Genomic DNA, 22,034 nt, shown 5'->3' on the forward strand with positions numbered 1-22,034 from the left:
ATTTTAAGGAACGTATATTTGTTAACAATTGAATTTTTTACAGGCCATCAGATACAAGAAAAGTTATACATGTTTCATATCATTTTAATCGTAACGACTTGAGGAACATGCACAATGAGTCAGTTTTACCCCAGGGCGAATGGCGTAATAACACAGTCCAACCCCCCCAAATAAAAGAAATGTGGTTTTTTTTTGTTCAGTTTCACCACACGTTGAATTTTTTCCTGTTTTTGCAATATACTTTATGCAAAAATTCAGCCTGTCATTGCAAAGTACAATTAGTGACGCAAAAAATAAGGGCCCATGTGGGTTTCTAGGTGGAAAAATGCAAGTGCTATGGCTTTTTAAACACGAGGAAAAACTGAAAACGCAAAAACAAAAATTGGCCCCGTCCTTAAAGAGTTAAGCACAAGGAGGAAAAAACCGAAAACGCAAAAATTGTAATTTAGCCCAGTCCTCGAAGGGTTAACAGTCTGTTCAGCTGTTTACCAATGGACTTTGCAACCAAGGGACACAAAGATCCATTGACTTGAATAGGGTCCCTCCGCTCTCCTACATGATCTACAGTGTTTTTTGTCCAGTACTTCAAAACTGAGGGAGCCTGTATACAATGTGGACTAGGGACTTTTAGCCAAAAACCGGTCAGGAAATGCCGTAAAAAAAGTAATATGATTCATCGTACGTTATCCAGCACACACCACCGGTGCATGATGGCTGCTATAATAGACATCCTATGGATGAGGTAACCCGCTGTGTATTTATAGTGTGGGGATAATGAAGGGTTACGGGGCGGACGGCGCTGGGTGTGGCGGGAGCGCCATATAACGCGGCTCACCACCTGTCGCTCTATTGTAGGCGCTCGGTGACGGGAGGCTGTGAGGAGACGTTAGACGGTGAGTAGTGGCGGGAAGTTTCCGTATCTTTCCCCCTCATACAGGACGCGGTGTACAGCGGGACAGTCCGCTCATAACATGAGGGGCGGTGAGGCGGACACAGGTGTCATCTGCTGACAGACCTGCGAGTGTGGTGACCGGGAGGCGGAAGTAAAGGGCAGAGCTAACACCTGTGTCATACAATGTATCCTGCGCGGACCCGACGACTACAAGTCCCAGCAAGTAGCTGACCGACCCCGTGTATCTATGTCTATGCGGGGCGGCGCTCCTGCTCCTTAGAGGCAATTGTTCGGTTGCAGTAGCCGCCGTATGTCGGATGCTTATGGCGGAAGTATATGCTGCTGTGTGTTGTAGTGATCCTGTGGATGCCGGTATACAGTATTTACCTGCAGTGCTGTGTTGCGTCACAATAAGGTATATACTGGATGTGCAGTGGTGTTTTATGTTCTCCAAAACGACATCTGACAGGGCACAATGGAGGAGGCACTTCACGACAGCTGGAGTCCTTTGGCGGTCAGGGCACGATGGGCGTTGTAGTACTGGGGACACTAAAGTGCTACAAACTTGCTTCATGGTACCCAGAAATGTCTGCCAGCAGCCACCTGCTTGCATCTGGCTTTCTTCAAAGTTAGTAATGGAGGACACCTGTGAGGCCCCTAAGGATGAAGTGTTTTTCCCTGGGAGTTTCTGCTGACCAGTCTTTGCTGTTGAGGAGAAGATGAAGTCTTCAATGGACTCTGGTTACAATGAGTGAACAAAGCTCTATGGCTGCCAGTCCCTGCTGCCAAGCCCTTCCTGTCTTATACTCAATTCAGGAAATGGCTGCTCAGGCCATCACTGAGGCGGTCCACCATTACCACCAGTATTTGGCTGGTACTGGGCATTTCCTATCTGTTGAAAACAGAGCAGGAGGTGATCAGCAGTATGGGACAGACATTGGTGGGGGATTGGGGGCAGGTGAGTATGTGTGTTATCTTTTTTTTCTTTAGTTATGATGACTTGACTCTGGAAAAAATTGTGAAAAAAATGCATTTTTCCAACTTTGAAACCTTTCTGCTTATACAGAAAATGGTTATGCCACATAAATTATATATTAAATAGCATTAGCAACTTGTCTCGGAAAATGGAGAGAAAGGAACGGCTGCACATCCCATCTATGGCTGATACTAATGCCGCTAGGCCTATATTAAAAATCAACACCAGAGTGTCTGTATATGATTTGATCAAGCCATAATAGCCCCGTGTACCAACGTGCAGGTCCTTGTAGCAACTTGTCTACTTTATGTTGGTAGCTTTTATTAAACTATTTCATTTTTTTTTTTTTAGACAATAGGAAGCTTAAAACATTAGCAGCAATTTTCCAAATTTTCAGTAAAATTTCAAAATCAGATATTTTTAGGGACCTGTTCAGGTTCAAAGTGTATTTGAGGGGACTGGATGTTAGAAAGCCCCACAAAGCACCCCATTTCAGAAACTGCACCCCCCAAACTCTGCAAAAGAACATCCAGAAAGTTTTTTTTAACACTTTAGGGGAGTCACAGAAATGAAATAAAAGCTAAGTGTGTAAGAAATTTGAAAATTTTTATTTTCTATGCAGAGATTTTATTGTAATCCAATATCTTTCATAATGATAAACCCATTAGCAGAGAAATGCACCCCAATATTGATTGCCCCGTTTCTATAGTTTATAGAAATATCCCATATGTGGCCCTATTACGCTATTTGACGCAACCACAAGCCTCAGATATAAGGGAGCGCCTAGTGAATTTCAACGCCTCCGTTATATTTGGTAATTTTTGACCGTACCACTTCAGGTTGGCAGAGGCTCTGGGGTGCCAAAACCTAAAAAACACCCCTAAAGGGACACCATTTAGAAAACTGCACCACTCAAGGAATGTAACAAGGGGTGCGGTGAGCATCTGGACCCCACAGGTGCTTCACAGATTTTCAGAACAATGTGGTGTAAAAAAAGAAAAATTCTATTTTTTTACACTAAAATGTTGTTCTAGCCTTCATTTTTCATTTTTACAAGGGGATAAAAGAAAAAAAACACCAAACGTGTAGCGCAGTTTCTCCAGAGTACAGAAATACCCCACATGTGGACATAAAGTGCCAAGCAGGTGCAGCACGAGCCTCCAAAGGGAAGGAGCACCAATTGGCCTTTGCAAGCTAGATTTTACTGAAATGGATTTCAAGGGTCATGTTGTGTTTACAGAGCCCTTGTGCTGCCAAAACACTGGAAACCCCCCCACAAGTTACCCCAATCTTGAAACTACACCCCTCAAGCAATTTAACAAAGGGGTGCAATGAGGATATGGACCCCACTGGTGACTGGCACAAATGTGGAACAATTGTTCGGTTTTTTTTTTTTACTTTCACGGCACAAATGTGCCTGTCATCAAGGGGTCCATATCCTCACTGCACCCCTTGTTAGATTCCTTGAGGGGTGTAGTTTTCAGAATGTGGTCACTTGTGGGGGGTTTCCAGTGTTTTGGCAGCACGAAGGCTCTGTAAATGCGACATGGCGTTTCATCATCCATTCTGGACAAATCCAAAATCCAAATGGCGCTCCTTCCCTTCGGAGGCTTGCCCTGCGCCCACATGGCGCTTAATGTCCACATGTGGGGTATTTACGGACCTGGGGGGGGGGGGGGGGGGGGAATTGCTCTACACATTTTGTGTGTTTAATCTTTTAACCTCTTGTGAAAATGAAAAATTTAAGGCTAAACCAACATTGTGTAAAAAATGTAGTAATTCATTTTCATGACATATTGTTCCACATTTGTGCCCGTCACCAGTGGGGTCCATATGCTCACCACACCCCTTGTTACATTCCCTGAGGGGTGTAGTTTCCATAATGGGGTCACTTGTGGGGGGGTTCAACGGTCTTGGCAACACAGGGGCCTTTTACATGCAACATGGCCCTCGAAATCTATTCCAGCCAAATCCAGCCTCCAAAAGCCAAATGACGCTCCTTCCTTTTGGAGGCTTACCCTGCACCCGCATGGCGCTTTATGTCCACATGTGGGATATTTCCGTACTCAGGGGAAATTGCTCTACACATTTAGTGTTTTTTTTTGTTTTTTTTTTTGTTTTTTTGTTTTTTTATCTTTTAACCCCTTGTGAAAATGAAAAAATCAAGACAAGATCAATGATTTGGTGTAAAAATAAAAAATTTTTACACTAAATGTTGGTCTAGCCTTGATTTATTTTTTTATTTTCCTTTTCCACAAGGGGTTAAAAAAGAAAGTGGACACAAAACGTGTAGGGTAATTTTCCCCTCAGTACGAAAATACCCCACATGTGGACATAATGTGCCATATGGACACAGGGCAAGCCACCAAAGGGACAGATCGCCATTTAGAGGCTGAAATGGAGGATGGAGGCCATGTCGCAATTAAAAGCTCCTGTGCTGCCAGGACAGTAGAAACCTCCCACAAGTAAACCCGTTCTGGAAACTACACCCCATAAGTAATCCAACAAGGGGGTACAGTGAGCATATGGACCCCACTGGTGACTGGCACATATGTGGAACATGTGCCGTGAAAATAAAAATTACAATTTTTTTTTTTCATTTTCACACCACAAATGTGCCCGTCACCAGGGGGCCATATCCCTGCTGCCCCCCTCGTTAGATTCCTTATCGGGTGTAGTTTCCAGAATGGGGTCACTTGTGGGGGGTTTCTACTGTCCTGGCCGCACAGAGGCTTTGTAATTGCATCATGGCATCCTCTAATGGGAATGGCGGCCATACCTATTTAGCTGGGGAAAAGGGACAATTCTAATTTATTTGGGGGTATTAGGCCAATTATTAGTTTATAAGGTTGAAAATGACAGGTGTCCATCAAATTCAACCTGTGTTGATCCAGAGGAAGGCAAAAAACCTCGTGAGGCACAGTAGCCTCATCACAGGGGAAAAATTCCTTCCTGTCTCCATATTGGCAATCAGAATAATCCCTGGATCAACGTGACCCCTGAAATAGGAATAAGGGAGAGAATTTAGAAAATGTAGAACCCCAATGACGTGTGGTACGCCTTGAAGCGATCCAGTATGCAGAGGCCGGGGTGATCAGGACAGGTGTCACACTGGAAAATGGTGTCCTTCCTGATCCCCCTGTTACGCCACACTCTGCACTTCTTCTGGGGTCTCCTGTCTTCCAGTGTGGGGGACGTCAGCTGGAAAATGTTTTCCTGGTGCGATACGGGGTTCTTCATATCCAGAAGCGCTGGGTCCGCTCCATGGCTGCTAAATATTAGGGCTTTATTACGGCTTCTGATATTTTCGGATTGTGCCGCAAGCTACAGTAGCTCGGGCAGCAAGGGACCAGAAGAGGGGGTGCTGGTATAAAAGTTATCCCCGTACAGGTGGTAACCTTTATCCAGCAGTGGGAAGATCAGTTCCCAAACTATCTTCCCACTAACTCCGAGGATGGGGGGAGGGGGCATCTGGGGGCTGGATTCGGGTGTCCCTTCCTTCATACACTCTTAAGGGTACGTGCACACTGTGGAATGGCGAAGTATAACCCTTTGTGCATTCCGCAGCTGGCACCCACTGGCGGACTGATGCGGGCGCGCGTCTCCTCTCGTGTCACACTCCATTCTATGCACGGGCGGATTCCGCCCTCTGTCCAAAGAATGAACGTGTTCATTCTTTGGACGGACAACGGAATTCGCCGGTGCATAGAATGGAGTGTGACACGAAAGAAGACGCGCGCCCGCATCAGTCCGCCGGTGGGTGCCAGCTGCGGAATGCACAAAGGGTTATCCTTTGCCATTCCGCAGTGTGCACGTACCCTAAATCTGTAAGTGTACCCTGAGCTAGTCTCAGAGTTTGTAGAATTTCACGCCATACCGTGATCTTATTGGGACAGTACTGGCAGGAAAGACGTGTCTGGGGGGGCAGCGTACGCTACGCTACCCCCAGACATGTCACTGGATGATGAGGATGAATGGAGGAACGAAGGATTTCCCCCCTCCCCCCCCATTTATCCTCACTGGCTGTTTCGGTGTCTTGAGGCAATAATAACATATGCCTCTGACGCCGAAAACACCCTGGGGGCCATCTTTATATGGGGATTGGTATATGGGGTATGTAAATGTGTAATGTAGTGTAAGCCTTTATTCCGTGTAGTGTTTCTTACGTGTTTTTTTGACAGTAAGAAAAAATATCCCTACGCCAAGAAAGGAGCTGCTGATAAATGCCGCACTTATGTGCGGCACTTATCAGCAGACAGTGGTGGTAGGATATGGGGAAAAAAATGCCCTACGCCAAGAGTTGCTGATCAGCGGCGCACTTGGGGGAAAAAAAAAAATCTTTTCAACCCAAAGCAACTGATCAGTGAATATTCACTGATCAGCCGCTAGGGGGCAGTAGAGCGACACTGGCGGAGATTGCCGAGGCCCGCCGAACCCGAGCGTTTCCGAAGATTTCCGACGCTGGACGACCGAACCCGGAAGTGACCCGAAGAAGATGCGCAGATCGTCGCTCCGGACGCCCAGATCAGGTGAGTATGGTACACCTGTTCTGCACCCCTCAGCTACCTAGCTGAGGGGTGCAGAACCTGGCAAAACTGTTTTTTTACAGTTTGATCGCCATGATGGGCCGGGCGGTACTGGCCGGCCTATCAAGGCGATCGTGGGGGGTGGCATCGGCACCATCTTTCCCCGGGACACTAATGGCGATTGGTGCTGTCTCGGACAGCACCAATCGCCATTGCTTTCCGGGTCACCGATGACCCGGAAAGCTGTTTTTAGCTGCTATATGCTGATCTGTATTGATCAGCATATAGCAGCGATAGTCAGCACGGCAATCTTCCCCGACCGCTGTGTGTGAACACACAGCGATCGGGGAAACATCGGGCGTAAGTATACGCCAGTTTGCGTTAAAGCCCACCCTGCGGGGGCGTATACTTACGCCCGATGTCGTTAAGGGGTTAAGCCCATCTCACACATGGGGGTTAGCTGTTGAAAGACTGTTTACATGAGGCTACAGTCGGCTACAGTCTATCTGTGACCAACGACTATTTGAGAACTTGTTGAAAGATCAAAATGAACAATTTCTCGCTCGTCGTTTGCTGTGTTTACACAAGCCGATTATCACTCAAATGCAATCGTTATCGCTAAAATTCGAACAATAGTTCAGTGTAAAAGCACCATTATTTTCACAGGAAATCTGGTCCATAGCGGTGGTGGGGAATAGTGATCACTTTTCAGATACCTGAAGGTCTCATTGTAAAACCAACCACCAAGCTTATCTTAAAAAAATAAAATAAAATAAATCCTTTTATTTATTTTTTTTATTGGAAAGCTTTTTTGATTTTTGACTGATCCAATTATCATTTTCCATGTATACCCTTTTGGCTTGTCTTTCCTAAAAGTGAGTTTGCTAGTTTATTACATAAAGACAGATGCCAAACAGGATGCCTATCCCACAGCATCCTGTTGCCATGGACAGCCTATTTGTCTATGCTCATGTTGGGGAAACCTATGTGTTTCCCCACCATCTTTACAAATTTTAAGGCATTTTGTTTGTGATACAAAGTGTACATAATGTGGTGGGGGTTTTTTTGTTTACCAGCTAGGGAGCTATGAAAGGCAATCAGATCGTGTATACTGACTAATGCTAGGCCTGTAAAGCAAAGATTTATCAGCGGTGTTAATATGGCTGTTAGAGGCCTACTAAAGGCTTCTGGTGCCATAGTAATTGACTGGCACCCCACAGTTGTGTAGTGGGGGTGCTGATTTGACCCCAGACAGGTAGCTTTCGTTAATCCACTGTCTACATCTTTCATAAGCAAATATGACTACAGCTGACCTGCTTCTGACCTGGGCCAGGGTCTGCACTGTAATGGCGCTGATCCCGACTCTGAACGCTATTGCTTTGGGCTGCAGCAACTGAAGGCAATAGGTGCAGTATAACTATACTGCATAGGATTCAATAAGAGATCAGTGTACTTATACTAGCCCCCAGGGGGGTGTCTAGTATAAGTGTAAAAAAAAAAAAAAAAAACTCCCTAAGTTTGAATCACCCCCCTTTTCCTATTATATAAATATAAATAAACATGTTTTATATCGCCATGTGCGAATCGTCCAAAATATTAATTTCATTCTTGGTCTTGCACGTAAACTGTTTAAGCGCCAAAAATCCCAAGTGCAAAATTGTGCATTTTTGGTTGACTCAAATCCAGAAAAATTGTAATAAAAAGCGATCAAAGTTGCATAAAAAGCTATCAAAGTTGCATATGCGCAATCGTGGTACAGATAGAAAGTACACATTATGGCGCAAAAAATTACTTCTCACTCAGCCCCATAGACCAAAGGATAAAAGCGCTATAAGCCTGGGAATGGGAGGGATTTTAACCCCTTGCCTCCGCAGCCTGTTTTGTCCTTAATGACCAGGCTCATTTTTCAAAATCTGACCTGTCTCACTTTATGCGCTTATAGCTCAGTGATGCTTTAACGTATGCTAGCGATTCTGAGATTATTTTTTTTCGTCACATATGGCACTTTATATTAGTGGCAAAATTTGGTCACTACTTTGTGTGTTTTTTGTGAAAAACCTCAAAATATCATGAAAAATTTGGAAATTTAGCATTTTATGAACTTCTGAAATTCTCTGCTTCTAAAAAGGAAGTCATAGCACATAAATTAGTTACTAAATAACATTGCCAATATGTCCTCTTTATTCTGGCATAATTTGGAAAACATATTTTACTTTTTTAGGGTGTTATGGGGCTTAGAAATTTATTAGCAAATTATCACATTTTGTGAAAGTTTCCAAAACTGATTTTTTTTTTAGGGACTTTTTTTTTTTTTTTTTTTTTTTTTTAAATGGATTTAGAAGTCTGGTATCCTGAAAACCCCCATAAGTAACCCCATTTAGGAAAATAGACACCTTAAAGAATTAATCTAGGGTTATAATGAGCATTTTAACCCTACAGGGGCTAGAGGAAAGTGCTCACAATTAGGCCGTAAAAAAATCGAAAATGAAAATTTTCAAATATATACGTTTAGATTAAAGTTTCTCATTTTCAAAAGGAACATGAGAAAAAAAGCATGCCAAAATCTGTAACGCAGGTTCTCCTGAATACAATGGTACCCCATATGTGGGCGTAAACCACTGTATGGGCACAGAGCCGGACTCAGAAGGGGAAGGAGCGCCAATTAGCTTTTTTAATGCAGATTTTGCTGAAGAAATTTCTGAGCGCCAGTTGCGTTTGCAGAGCCCCTGTAGTGTACGCAGAACAGAATCCCCCCCCCCCCAAAAGTCACCCCATTTACGAAAGTACACCCCTCAAAGAATTCATCTTTGGGTAGGATGAGCATTTTGACCCCACAGGTATTAAGAGTAAGTATTCAAAATTAGACAGTAAAAATGAAAAACACGAATTTTTCCAATAATGTTCGTTTAGTTTTGAAATTTCTCAATTTCACGAGGAACAAGAGAAAAAAAGTACTGCAAAATTTGTAACGCAGGTTCTCCTGAGTACAACGGTACCCCATATGTGGGCATAAACCACTGTATGGGCACACAGCAGGGCTCAGAAGAAAAGGAGCGCCAATTAGCTTTTTTAATGCAGATTTTGCTGAAGTTTCTGAGCGCCAGGTGCGTTTGCAGCGCCCCCGTAGTGTCCGCAGAAGAGAACCCCCCCCAAAAGTCACCCCATTTTGGAAAGTGCTCCCCTCAAAGAACTCATCTTGGGGTGCAGTGAGCGGTTTGACCCCACAGGTATTAGAGGAAAGTATTCAAAATAAGACAGTAAAAATGAAAAACTCGAATTTTTCCAATAATATGTTTGTTTAGTTTAAAATTTCTCAAGGACACTACCAGGGGCAGGTGCATAAGCGCTCAGGTAACGGGTATTACTTGTATATACAGCTTTGAGGATTCAACATGTGTGGGTCTTGATGTAGGTAAGGGCATTTAAAGGTAACCAATTAGCATGATTGTGCTGTTATGGTTCCCAGCTGCTTAGTATAGGTCGCATTTTCAGAGTACACTTGCTTACAGTTTTCCCCAATGTAAATCTACTGCTGCATTCACTCTAAATGATTGACAGAGACCACCAGACCTTGCATGCTAAATTAAAACTAATCTTTCCCTGATGTAAACCTACTGCCGCAGACATGGCAGGTAGCCCTGGCGGTTGCACAGTAGCTCTATAGTGTGCAGCTGGGAACCATTGTGCTGACTGGTTCCCTTTAAATAGGGATGGGTGATCATGGCCTAAAGCAATATCACAAACAATTGAACATTTAACCTAGTGCTGCGTTTACATGAAGCGATAATTCGCCCAATCGATCGTTTAACGATTTTGAAACTATTTGCTTTTTATAACTATCAGCGTTTAGACAAATCGTAAGAAATCGTTATCGCGATCGTCTTTAAGCTCGCTTAAGCCCATCTTTTACATAGGGTGAATCTTTAAAGACTGTTTACACAAAGCGATCTGCGAAATTTTAGCGAACGATAAACGACTATTTGAGAACATGTTGAAAGATCAAAATGAACGACTTTTCGTTCGTGGCTTGATCGTGTGCTGTGTTTACACAGAACAAATATCACTCAAATGCGATCGTTATTGTGAAAATTTTAACAATTATCGTTCCGTGTAAACGCAGCATAATTCATGATTATTGAACAGCAAGTCATTTTTCTATACTGGGTCATGGAAAGTGGTTGTCCCAACCTATACATACTAAATTGGCCCGACTGCCTATGGATCTTGTCAGCAGGGACCATTTAGTTTGATCTTAAGTGGAACTCCAGGTAGAGGTTAAAAAAACGAAACTTCTGCAGAAGCATAAAGCATTACTTACCAAAAATGCATTTGTTTTGGGGGGGGTTTGTTTCTGCACTTCTGGTTGAGCAGTTGTACACAGTACTACAGGTTCCAGAATGCAATGCTTTCCCTCAGCTGTTCATCCCAGTCTCCGCCCAAATCTGTTGCAGAACATCTAGGCTGTGTTCACACATTGCAGTTTTATAGTGTTACTGTATTATTTGCAGTACTTTATCATTCCATTGTTGTGCCACCCACACAGCACGCTGTATTCTCTACCTGTACCACCACACAGCGCTGTATTCACTACCTGTAACGCTAATATTGGAATAAAGAATTTTTTTTTCGTTACTTTTCATTTCCACGCACATTATGATCAAGCATCTCTTTATCTTTTTTGAATTTGAGCCCCACAATTGGGCTCTGATCCCCTATGCCGTTAAGCATCATTTACTTGTGTTACTGCATCATTTTTGTGAATATGCTGCAGTACTGCAGCGACACTCCAACCTGTGTGCAACACCTACTTTTGGCTGGTCAGAGGTGGTGAATCACTCAGCCAGCCAAGCCTCCTGTGAGATCACACCCTGCCCCCTGTCTGCATCATCAGCCTGCACTAAGCAAACACACACAATGTGAGACAGAGGCATGGAAGATTTGTCTCCTAAGGGGAGATAGCAGAAGGGAGCAGGAGACTATGTGGACTGCCACGGAAGCCATTTTTCTTCACTTACTGGATTTCAAACAGCTGCCAGTGTGGCAGAACAGTACAGATATGGTAATACATTATATAGACACGTCTATATAACTTTTGATGTACTAATAGAAAACAAGTTTTCCTTATCCAGCGTTCCCCTTTAAGGACTGGGCAGCTCTTCCTATGTGTTTAGATATTTAAAGTATCTATTATGCTTATTTGCAGAGTAGACCACTATACGCATCCATCTGATTGGCAACTGGAGGAAGACTAAGACCTTTTAATTATGGTGTTTTTAACCACAGTGGCTTCTGCAGGTAAGGAAACATTCAGCTAAGACTATTGTTGCCCAAGTTAATTTACTTGTATAAAGAAATAAAGTTCTGCAAACGCCCATAAAGTTGGTCATCATTGTTGTAGACCAGATGACCTTGTTACATCACGTGTCATAATGCTATACAGTGACTCCTGCCATGCAATAAATTTTGAACAAACTTAAAATGTATAAAGAATACAGCTAAAAAAAAAAAAAAAATATCCTTCAAGGTTTTGTTAGCATAACAATGTACACTATGTTTGAAACAGCAGAAGCACAGAAAGTAATGGAATGCCCTGGAATGGTGATGACAAGCTAAGTTGAGGGAGATTGCCTTCTAAGCAGCAGCAGTGTGTACATACAGTATTCGGAACAGCTGCCCAAAACTTTACCGATGGTCAGAAATTAGAGGGGAGCCTTAACTTTCATAGTTTAGATCCTTCGGAGGAGGTATACAGCCCAGGCATTCTGCTTTTCACCTGCACATAACACTAGCAAAGCCCTTCTGTGATTTACTGTATCCCTGACCTGTTACTAGTGACCTACTGAGTAAAAGGGGTATTCCATCTGGTGTAGTTATACTCTATCCTGTGCTTGGGGCATATAAACCCCAGATGGGAATACCAAAATTCCAATTGGTTATGTGAAATGCCTTATAATGCAAAAAAGTGGGTGACTGTCACTTTGACTTTACACGGGTGTGAAGGGTAAACTTTGCAGTTTTTGCTTGTTCCAGTAAGTGATCTCATCACCTGTGGATTGTGCTACCTGGGCGGGGCTTTACGGATGCAGCGCCACTTACCCCCGCCCACATCACCACAATATGGCCTGCCATGACATAGGCCCCGCTTCTCAAGGGCCATTGGTATGGTGTGACCTACACCTTTGGGCTGGCCCGTTCCAATGACTGTCGAGGGGGTGGGGCCTAAACGGTGATTATGTCAGAGGGGTGGGTCTATGGCTCCATTGTAGGCAGGGCTAAGTTGCGCTTCGGTCGAGAAGACCGCCCAGGTGGCACAATCTGAAGATGATAAAAGCTTGCTTTTTACTGAGAAAACAAGCACCATGATGTATGAAAACTGCAAAACTTACCCTTTACACCTGTATAGACAAGTCATAATGCAAATAGCCTTAAAGTGACACACTCACCCCCCTATGTTCACACTATGTACTGAGAAGCGCTAACAACGTCCATTGTAAAACAACCAGAAGATATGTTCATAACCATTAATTCCAGCTGTTTTACAACAGCTGTTAGCACCTCTCGGTAGATAGTGGTAACATAGCCTAAAAGAGGGCCTGTTGCCATTCCAGAGGGATATAAACCGCTCCTAGTATCTTTTAATAGAGCAGACAACCAGCAGTTGGACTTTTTTTTTTTTTTTTTTTTTCTTCAAAACGAATAATAAAAATTTATAATCAGCAGGGTGCAAATGGGCATACAGTTGCTGTATTTAATAGATTTTCCAAATGTTAACTAGCATATTAGCTTTTTTATTTTTTTTTGTTTAGCAGAGGCCCCGCCAGATGTGAAAGCAACTACAAGCTCTTCGTCTGATGTGGACAGTTTTGATACAGCTATTATTGCAGGTAATTTTGAGCTATATTTGAAGTAGCTGGTATAAGACTCCAGGAGTAGAGGTTTGTGCTTAATAGAAACAGAGTAAACACGTTTGCTTTACTGTCAAGTGAAGCAAAGTAAAACAGAATCCACATGAGATATTCATGTAGAAAAATAGGACATTATGCACATCAAGTGAACAAGTACAAATTGTGTAACAAAGGCTCCCTGAATTCTTAGAGTGAATCTCCCTAGGTTTATGCTGTCCTCATTTAAGGCAGCATAGTGACCGAAATGCTGAACAGATTGGTGTATTACTTACACGATTTTGTTCAGCTGTTCTCCTAATATGCAGAAGAATAGGATTCTTGCCACCCCCCCGCCCTCCAGCTGCTGATTGACTGTTGATCTACCTATACACAACATGGATAGATAACTGCTAATTAGCAGCTGGTGGGCGGAGTTTGAGTTTTCTGCTTATGAATGAAGATTAATTGGCTCATTTACATAATGGAAAGGATTACTGAATCAGCTGCATGGAAAGATCCAAAAGATGTAACGCCAGTCACCAGTTTATGCCACCCTGAGATAGGACAGTCTAATTCTGCTGACAGTCTCTTTACAGGGAATCCGTCAGCTCCCGGGCACTACCTAAGGTGCTGACAGTGTGCTGTAGCTGGCAGTCCCCCAGTGAGCATGGTGCCTTTTTGGTAATTTTCCGTCAGCGGATTATGTACAATCTTATGTCTCTTACTATCACAGAGAATTTGTTCATGCCACACTTGTCATGCATCCTCCTCCCTCTTCATGAATAATCAATGCTGCCCGACCTCCTGCTCGCTCAGCTGTCAGATGGCAGATCAGTCCTCTGTAGGCAGTTTGTCTGAAAGAATCTTTCCTCTGTAATGTGTTGGAGCTGTGGTCTAGGGGTAACTCACTTGTCTAGAGACCTGACAGCAGGTCATTCTCTGGTTCGAATCCCCTGGAGGAAATTAAATCTGTCGTTTTTTTTCTCATATCATTTTTAAGGCTATGTTCACACAGTATTTTTGCTCAGTATTTTGGAACCAAAACCAGAAGTGGATTGAAAACACTGAACGGCTATGTTCACACACTGTTGAAATTGAGTGGATGGCTGTCATTTAATGGCAAATTACTTTTTTTTGTTTTAAAACAACATCTGATATTTGCCATTAAATGATGGCCATCTGCTCAATTTCAACAGTGTGACAACATAGCCTTTCTGTGTTCTCAATCCACTCCTGGTTTTGGTTGCAAAATACTGAGCCAAAATACTGTGTGAACATAGCCTTAACAATGATACAATAATGAGAAAAAAACATCTATTTAATTTTCATCAGTGGATTTGAACCAGAGAATGAACTGCTGGCAGGTCTCTAGACAGGTGAGTTACCCCTAGACCACAGCTCCAACACATTAGGGAGGAGAGATTCTTTCAGAGATAAACTGCCTACAGAGGACTGATCTGCAATCAGCTGACAGCTGAGCAAGCAGGAGGCCGGACAGCATTGATTATTCATGAAGAGGGAGGAGGATGCATGACTAGTGTGGCACGAACAACTGCTCTGTGACAGTAGGAGACATAAGATTGTACATAATCCACTGAACGGAAAATTACCAAAAAGGCACCATGCTTACTGGGGGACTGCCAGCTACAGCACACTGCCAGCACCTCAGGTAGGGCCTGGGAGCTGACTGATTCCCTTTAACTAGGCTCATACAAAGATATGAATATCCTACAGATTGACATCACATCCAAAATTTTGTTTCATAATTTTAAGTATAAGTCCTGGTAAGACACTAAGAAGAATATAGTAAAGAAGAGATCAATAGAGCAAACTTTAAATGGCAAGTATTGCCTAGATTTTATTTAACTGATTTGGAGCTAGATCCTAAAACCTTGTTTGTTTTTTGTACATTATGAGGGGCTGTTAACTATTTAGTGATATTCTCTACATCAAGCCCCATGGACAGACTGGTTCTGTATATTGAGATGAATAAAACACCCCTGAGCATATTCTGTGGCCTTTTGAAGGGAGCTGCCATTGTCTTATGCTGTCTATCTACAGGTGAAACCTGTGGCCTCCTGCTTATTACCACAGACACAAAGTCTCAGCTTGGGTTTAAACCTAGTGGTGAGAATAGAAGCTGCAGGTTTTCAGGATTAATTTATAATATAGATAGTAAAATGGAAAATTAGAAACCTCACCAAAGCATTTACAGGGGTAGTGCGGTGCTAAACAATTCACTAATATAACATACATTACAAAGTTGTATAACTTTGTAATGTGTGTTATTTAGTTAATTGCCCCCTTGCATAACTGCTCAGCCAATCGCGGCTGAGCAGCTGATGACGCGGCAGAGGGCGGCCGGCACGAGGGACGATTGGAGCGGGCCGGCCGAAGATTACATTATTGTCGGAAGATGGCGGACGGGGGTCCACACGCATCAGGTGAGTATAGAGCACTACATTTCCGTGGGTGGGGGGGGGGGGGAACATGGGAAGGGGGCAATTCACTAATTCACTAATAAAACATACATTACAAAGTTGTATATAAGTTGTAATGTGTGTTATTTAGTGAATAATTGTTTAGCGCCGCACTACCCCTTTTAACCCTTTCCCGCATATGGACGTACCGGCACGTCCAAATCTGCATACAGTTCCTGCAGATGGACGTGCCGGTACGTCCACGGGATGACAGGGGCGCAGGAGCTGCACTCCTGTCATCCTCGACGGGGCCCGGCTGTCAGTGATAGCCGGGCACCCGCCGCAACTGCCGAGATCCGTGCCGTGCCCGGATCCCGGCAGTTAACCCCTTAGTGACCGCTGATACGGCGGTCACTAATGGGCCGGCGCTGTACTGCATTTCATCTCCCCCCACCGTGAATCCACGGCGGGGGGAGATGAAATAAGTCAATCAGACCCCAGATCAGCCCCCTAGTGCCCCAGTCACTAACCCTCTCCCTCCCCGCGGCGGCCATCAGATCCAAGATGGCCGCCGCAATCACTGTGAACAGACTAATGTCTGTTCACAGTGATCAGAAAATAAAAATGAATGAAAGCCCCATGCTCTCCGCCACCGGAGGTAGCGGAGAGCATGGGGCAGTCATCGGGACCCCCCCTGGGGGGTCCCGGTACAAGCGATCAGCGGTATATACTATATACCGCTGATCGCTTGTGCCATGTGGAACCCGGCACTTTTTATCCCCTGTCACCATCAATGATTGGTGACAGGGGATAAAAAGTGTCACCCTTGTCCCTCAGTCACCCCTCCCTTCCCCATATACTCACCGGCTCCTGGAGCTCCTTCCTCCTCGACGTCCAGGCTGGTTATGAAGTGCGCATGCGCTCCACAACCAGCCAAGCTCTGAAAATTTAAAGTGACAGAGACCAATTTGGTCTCTGTCACTGAACTATGATTACTGTGATAGAAAATATCACAGTAATCATAGTAATACAGTGAAAATGAATGTATAAAATACAAAAAGTGACAAACATACAAAAAAATAAAACACACACTTTTTATTATAGTAATAATTGCAGTTTACTCCCAAATTACCCTTAACCGCCCCAGGTTGTCCGTAATCACGCCAGATTGCACGTAACCCCCCAGATTACACGTAACCACCGCATGTTGCCCGTAACCACCGCACGTTGCCCGTAACTACCGCACGTTGCCAGTGACCCCCTCCAGATTGTCCATAATCACCCCAAATTACATGTACCCACCCCAGATTACCTATAAACACTTCAGTTTATCCATAACAATGCCAGATTGTCTGTAACCCCCCCCCCCCCCCCCCCCCAGGTTTCCTGTGACCACCCCAGGTTGCCGTAATCATGCCAGATTACATGTAACCCCCCCAGATTGCACGCAACCACAGCAGGTCGCCTCTGACCACCGCACGTCGCCTCTGACCACCGCACGTCGCCTCTGACCACCGCACGTCGCCTCTGACCACCGCACGTCGCCTCTGACCACCGCACGTCGCCTCTGACCACCGCACGTCACCACTGACCACTTCACCTTGCCTCTAACCACCCCAAATTGCCAATGACCGCCTCCAGATTGCCCGTAACCACGCCAGATTACAGGTACCCACCTCAGATTACCTATGAGCACTTCAGTTTATCCGTAACCACCCCAGATTGCCCGTAACCACCCCACGTTGCCCGTAACCACAGCAGGTTGCCTGTAACCACCCTAGAATACCCGTAACCACCCCAGGTTGTCTGTAACCACAGCAGGTTGTCCGTATCCATGTCACATTGCCCGTAACCACCCCAGGTTGCCCGTAACAACCCCAAGTTGCCTGTAACCACCCCAGGTTGCCGCGACCACCTCATGTTGACCGTATCCACCTCATGTTGACCGTATCCACCTCATGTTGACCGTATCCACCTCATGTTGACCGTATCCACCTCATGTTGACCGTATCCACCTCATGTTGACCGTATCCACCTCATGTTGACCGTATCCACCTCATGTTGACCGTATCCACCTCATGTTGACCGTATCCACCTCATGTTGACCGTATCCACCCCATGTTGACCGTATCCACCCCAGATTACCAGTTACCACCCCAGGTTGTCTGTAACCACAGCAGGTTGTCCGTATCCACCCCACATTGCCTGTAACCACCCCAGGTTGCCGGTAATCACCCCAGGTTGCCTGTGACCACCCCATGTTCACCGTATCCACCCCAGATTACCCGTAACCACCCCAGGTTGCTTGTAACCACCCCAGGTTGCCTGTGACCACCCCATGTTCACCGTATCCACCCCAGGTTGTCCGTATCCACCCCAGACTACCAGTAACCACCCCAGGTTGTCCGTATCCACCCCAGGTTGCCCATAAGCACCCCAGGTTGCCCGTAACCACCCCCAGACTGTCCGTAACCACCCCAGACTGTCCGTAACCACCCCACATTACCTGTAATCTCATTTTTTTTATTGTATTTTAGTAACTGTGCTATTCTAATAACCATTACTAGCTGCGGTTTTGCTCCAGCAAATTGGCGCTTCTTCCCTTCTGAGCCCTGCTGTGTGCCCATACAGTGGTTTATGCCCACATATGGGGTACCGTTGTACTCAGGAGAACCTGCGTTACAGATTTTGTGGTACGTTTTTTCTCCTGTTTCTTGTGAAATTTAGAAATTTTAAACTAAATGAACATATTATTGGAAAAATTCGAGTTTTTCATTTTTACTGGCCAATTTTGAATACTTTCCTCCAATACCTGTTGGGTCAAAATGCTCACCACACACCAAGATGAATTCTTTAAGGGGTGCACTTTCCAAAATGGGGTGACTTATGGGGTGGGTTCACTCCACTGGCACTACAGGGGCTCTGCAAACGCACCTGGTGCTCAGAAACTTCTTCAGAAAAATCTGCACTGAAAATGCTAATTGGCGCTCCTTCCCTTCTGAGCCCGGCTGTGTGCCCATGCAGTGGTTTATGTCCACATATGGGGTACCGTTCTACTCAGGAGAACCTGCTTTACATATATTGGGGTGACATTTCTCTCCTGTTCCTCGAGAAATTGAGAAATTTCAAACTAAAGGAACACATTATTGGAAAAATTCGCATTTTTCATTTTTACTGTCTACTTTTGAATACTTTCCTCTAATACCTGTGGGGTCAAAATGCTCATCTTACCCCAAGATGAATTCTCTGAGGGGTACACTTTCCAAAATGGGGTGACTTATGGCGGGATTTTACTCCGCTGGCACTACAGGGGCTCTGCAAACGCACCTGGTGCTCAGAAACTTCTACAGCAAAACCTGCATTGAAAAAGCTAATTGGCGCTCCCTTCCTTCTGATCCTCGCTGTGTGCCCATACAGTGGTTTACGCCCACATATGGGGTACCGTTGTACTCAAGAGAATCTGCTTTATAAATTTTGGGGTAATTTTTTTCTCTTGTTCCTCGTGAAATTGAGAAATTTCAAACTAAACGAACATATTATTGGAAAAATTCGAGTTTTTCATTTTTACGGTCTAATTTTGAATACTTTCCTCTAATACCTGTGGGGTCAAAATGCTCATCCTACCCCAAGATGAATTCTTTGAGGGGTGTACTTTCCAAAATGGGGTGACTTTTGGGGGGGTTCTATTCTGCTGACACTACAGGGGCGCTGCAAACGCACCTGGTGCTCAGAAACTTCTTCAGCAAAATCTGCATTGGAAAAGCTAATTGGCGCTCCCTTCCTTCTGAGCCCCGCTGTGTGCCCATACAGTGGTTTACGCCCACATATGGGGTACCGTTGTACTCATGAGAACCTGTGTTACAAATTTTGGGGTGCTTTTTCTCTCATGTTCCTTTTGAAAATTAGAAACTTTACTCTAAACTCTATATATTGGAAAATTTTAATTTTCCATTTTTTTACGGCCTAATGGTGAATACTTTGCTCCAGCCCCTGTAGGGTTAAAATGCTCATTATACCCCTAGATTAATTCTTTAAGGTGTGAAGTTTCCAAAATGGGGTCACTTATTGGGGTTTCCAGTATACAAGCCTCCTAAATCAACTTAAGATAAGAACTGGTCCCTAAAAAAATCAGTTTTGGAAACTTTCACGAAAATGTGGTAATTTGCTGATAAATTTCTAAGCCCCGTAACACCCTAAGAAATTAAAATATGTTTATGAAATGAAGCCAGAATAAAGAGGACATATCGGTAATGTGACTTAGTAACTAATTTATGTGCTACGACTTTCTTTTTTTAGAAGCAGAGAATTTCAAAGTTCATAAAATGCAAATTTTTTTAATTTTTCATGATATTTTGATGTTTTTCACAAAAAACACACAAAGTAGTGACCAAATTTTGCCACTAATATAAAGTGCCATATGTGACAAAAAAATAATCTCAGAATCGCTAGCATACGTTAAAGCATCACTGAGCTATAAGAGCATAAAGTGAGACAGGTCAGATTTTGAAAAATGAGCCTGGTCATTAAGGCCCAAATAGGCTTAGTCTTGAAGGGGTTAAAGAAGGTTCCCAGGCAAAATTAACTGACCTATCCTCAGGATAGTTCATCAGTATCAGATGGGTGGGGTGCCATTACCCAGATCCAACGACACTGTTTGAGCTGTGGCATATGTATGCACAGTGAAAAATGGCAGGAGGCAGACCACTCTGTACACTGTAGTGGAAAAGTTGCATAGAATTATTTACTTCTATTAAAAAAATCTGAGGCCTTCCAGTACTTATCAGCTGCTGTATGTCGTGCAGGAAATGGTGTATTCTATCCAGTCTGGCAAAGTGCTCTGTGCTGCCACCTTTGCCCATGTCAGGAACTATCCAGAGCAGGAGTGGTTCTTTATGGGGATTTTACTTCTCTGGACAGTTCCTGTAACAGGCCGAGAGCACTGGATAGAATTCACCACTTCCTGCAGGGCTTACAGCAGTTGATAAGCACTGGTATGCATCCACTTTTTAATAGAAGTAACTTATAAATCTATATAAACTTCTGAAACCGGTTGATGTAAATGTCCAACAATTAGCCTTTCCACAGATCTAGTCATTCATGCCACACCCCCTCACAGCTTCAACAGAGATCTGTAACATACAGGTATCTATGGGGCTATAGAAATGGCTGGGACTACTTTTGCAGGACAGAATAAACTACCTAAGCAGACAAAATGTAATGCGAAGGGGGCAAAATGAGGCAAAGCAAATACAAATCTATAAGGGAACTACTTAATACTAGTGACTAACTGTAAGCAATTTGCTGTTTTTCCTTTAGGTGTAATATCTGCTGTTTTTGTAACACTGCTAATAGTGCTGGGGCTGATCGCAGTCTACCTGTACAAACACAAGGGCACCTACCACACTCATGAGACAAATGAGGAAGTTGAGGCACAGAAGGCCTTGCCTATGAACAGTGATACTGGTGAAGAAGAGAAGGAATATTTTATGTAATCTCTGCCCGTGATTGACTAAATGAATCCTATTTATTTGGTATGTTATTAACCTATAACAAAAAAAATTCAGTGGAGCAGCGAATACTCTGGATGCCTTTTCTGTGGACATGTGGCTGTGCAACACCAATCTGCTTTTCCTAAAGCATAAGAAATTTGAAGGAATTCTGTGTATATACTTCCCCCCCCCCCCAAGTAATTTTAACACTAACCACACTCCCCATACCACCCTGGTCTTATTTTCGCACCGTTTGTACCATGTATAGTTAGTTGTAAATATCAGTTTGTTTCTTTGTTTTGGCAGTCTGGCTTTTCTTGTTAATATTGATAACTTTTGTTATACAAGAATATTGTTTATAGTCTGTTACTTGTTTCTAAACTATGTGAAACTTGGTGTAATACTGCATCCATGCCTGATTCAAAATATTCCTGAATAAAAGTTTGATTAAGATCTTTGCCTGTAATGCACTAAATATGGACTTGCTGCCAGTTCCATGTGTACATATTGGGGATTTCTAACTTCAGGTAAGTAAACCTGCTGTCAGGCTTTGTCGGAGACATTAGTACAGTCGACCATAGTATGGGAACATTAGCCTGCAGTTGACCATAGTATGGGAACATTAGCCTGCAGTTGACCATAGTATGGGCACAAAAGTGAAGGTGAGATGCTTGTGAGACTGGTCCCCCTTTCAGTGGCACATCAACAGAGGTTATAAACTTCCCCTTTTACAGCCCAGCCAGCAATACAGCCAGCATGGTGGGCAGATGAACAGTGTCGGACTAGGGTATCTGGGGCCCAACAAAAGGACCAGTGAGAAGCGACATGTCAGTCAGTGTTAATGCGG

General features: G+C 43.9%; 1 protein-coding gene across 5 annotated transcripts; it reads left to right on the plus strand.

The window, feature by feature from the left end:
* The first annotated feature begins 607 nt into the window (after window positions 1-607).
* Window positions 608-21,644, plus strand: SMAGP (small cell adhesion glycoprotein). 5 transcript variants are annotated; one of them, XM_069970308.1, is made up of 5 exons: window positions 609-742; window positions 856-893; window positions 11,598-11,689; window positions 13,201-13,278; window positions 21,015-21,644. In XM_069970308.1, exons 3-5 carry the CDS (start codon window positions 11,659-11,661, stop codon window positions 21,188-21,190), a joined length of 285 nt encoding a protein of 94 aa, XP_069826409.1. In that variant the 5' UTR covers window positions 609-742; window positions 856-893; window positions 11,598-11,658; the 3' UTR covers window positions 21,191-21,644. The 5 variants fall into 5 exon arrangements, with proteins under 5 accessions (XP_069826411.1, XP_069826409.1, XP_069826413.1 ...); XM_069970310.1 differs by lacking the exon at window positions 856-893 and having other exon boundaries at window positions 608-742; XM_069970312.1 differs by lacking the exon at window positions 609-742 and having other exon boundaries at window positions 786-893; window positions 13,204-13,278.
* The last annotated feature ends 390 nt before the right edge of the window (window positions 21,645-22,034 follow it).

This window comes from Dendropsophus ebraccatus, chromosome 5, assembly GCF_027789765.1.
Source record: "Dendropsophus ebraccatus isolate aDenEbr1 chromosome 5, aDenEbr1.pat, whole genome shotgun sequence".
Lineage (NCBI taxonomy): Eukaryota > Metazoa > Chordata > Amphibia > Anura > Hylidae > Dendropsophus > Dendropsophus ebraccatus.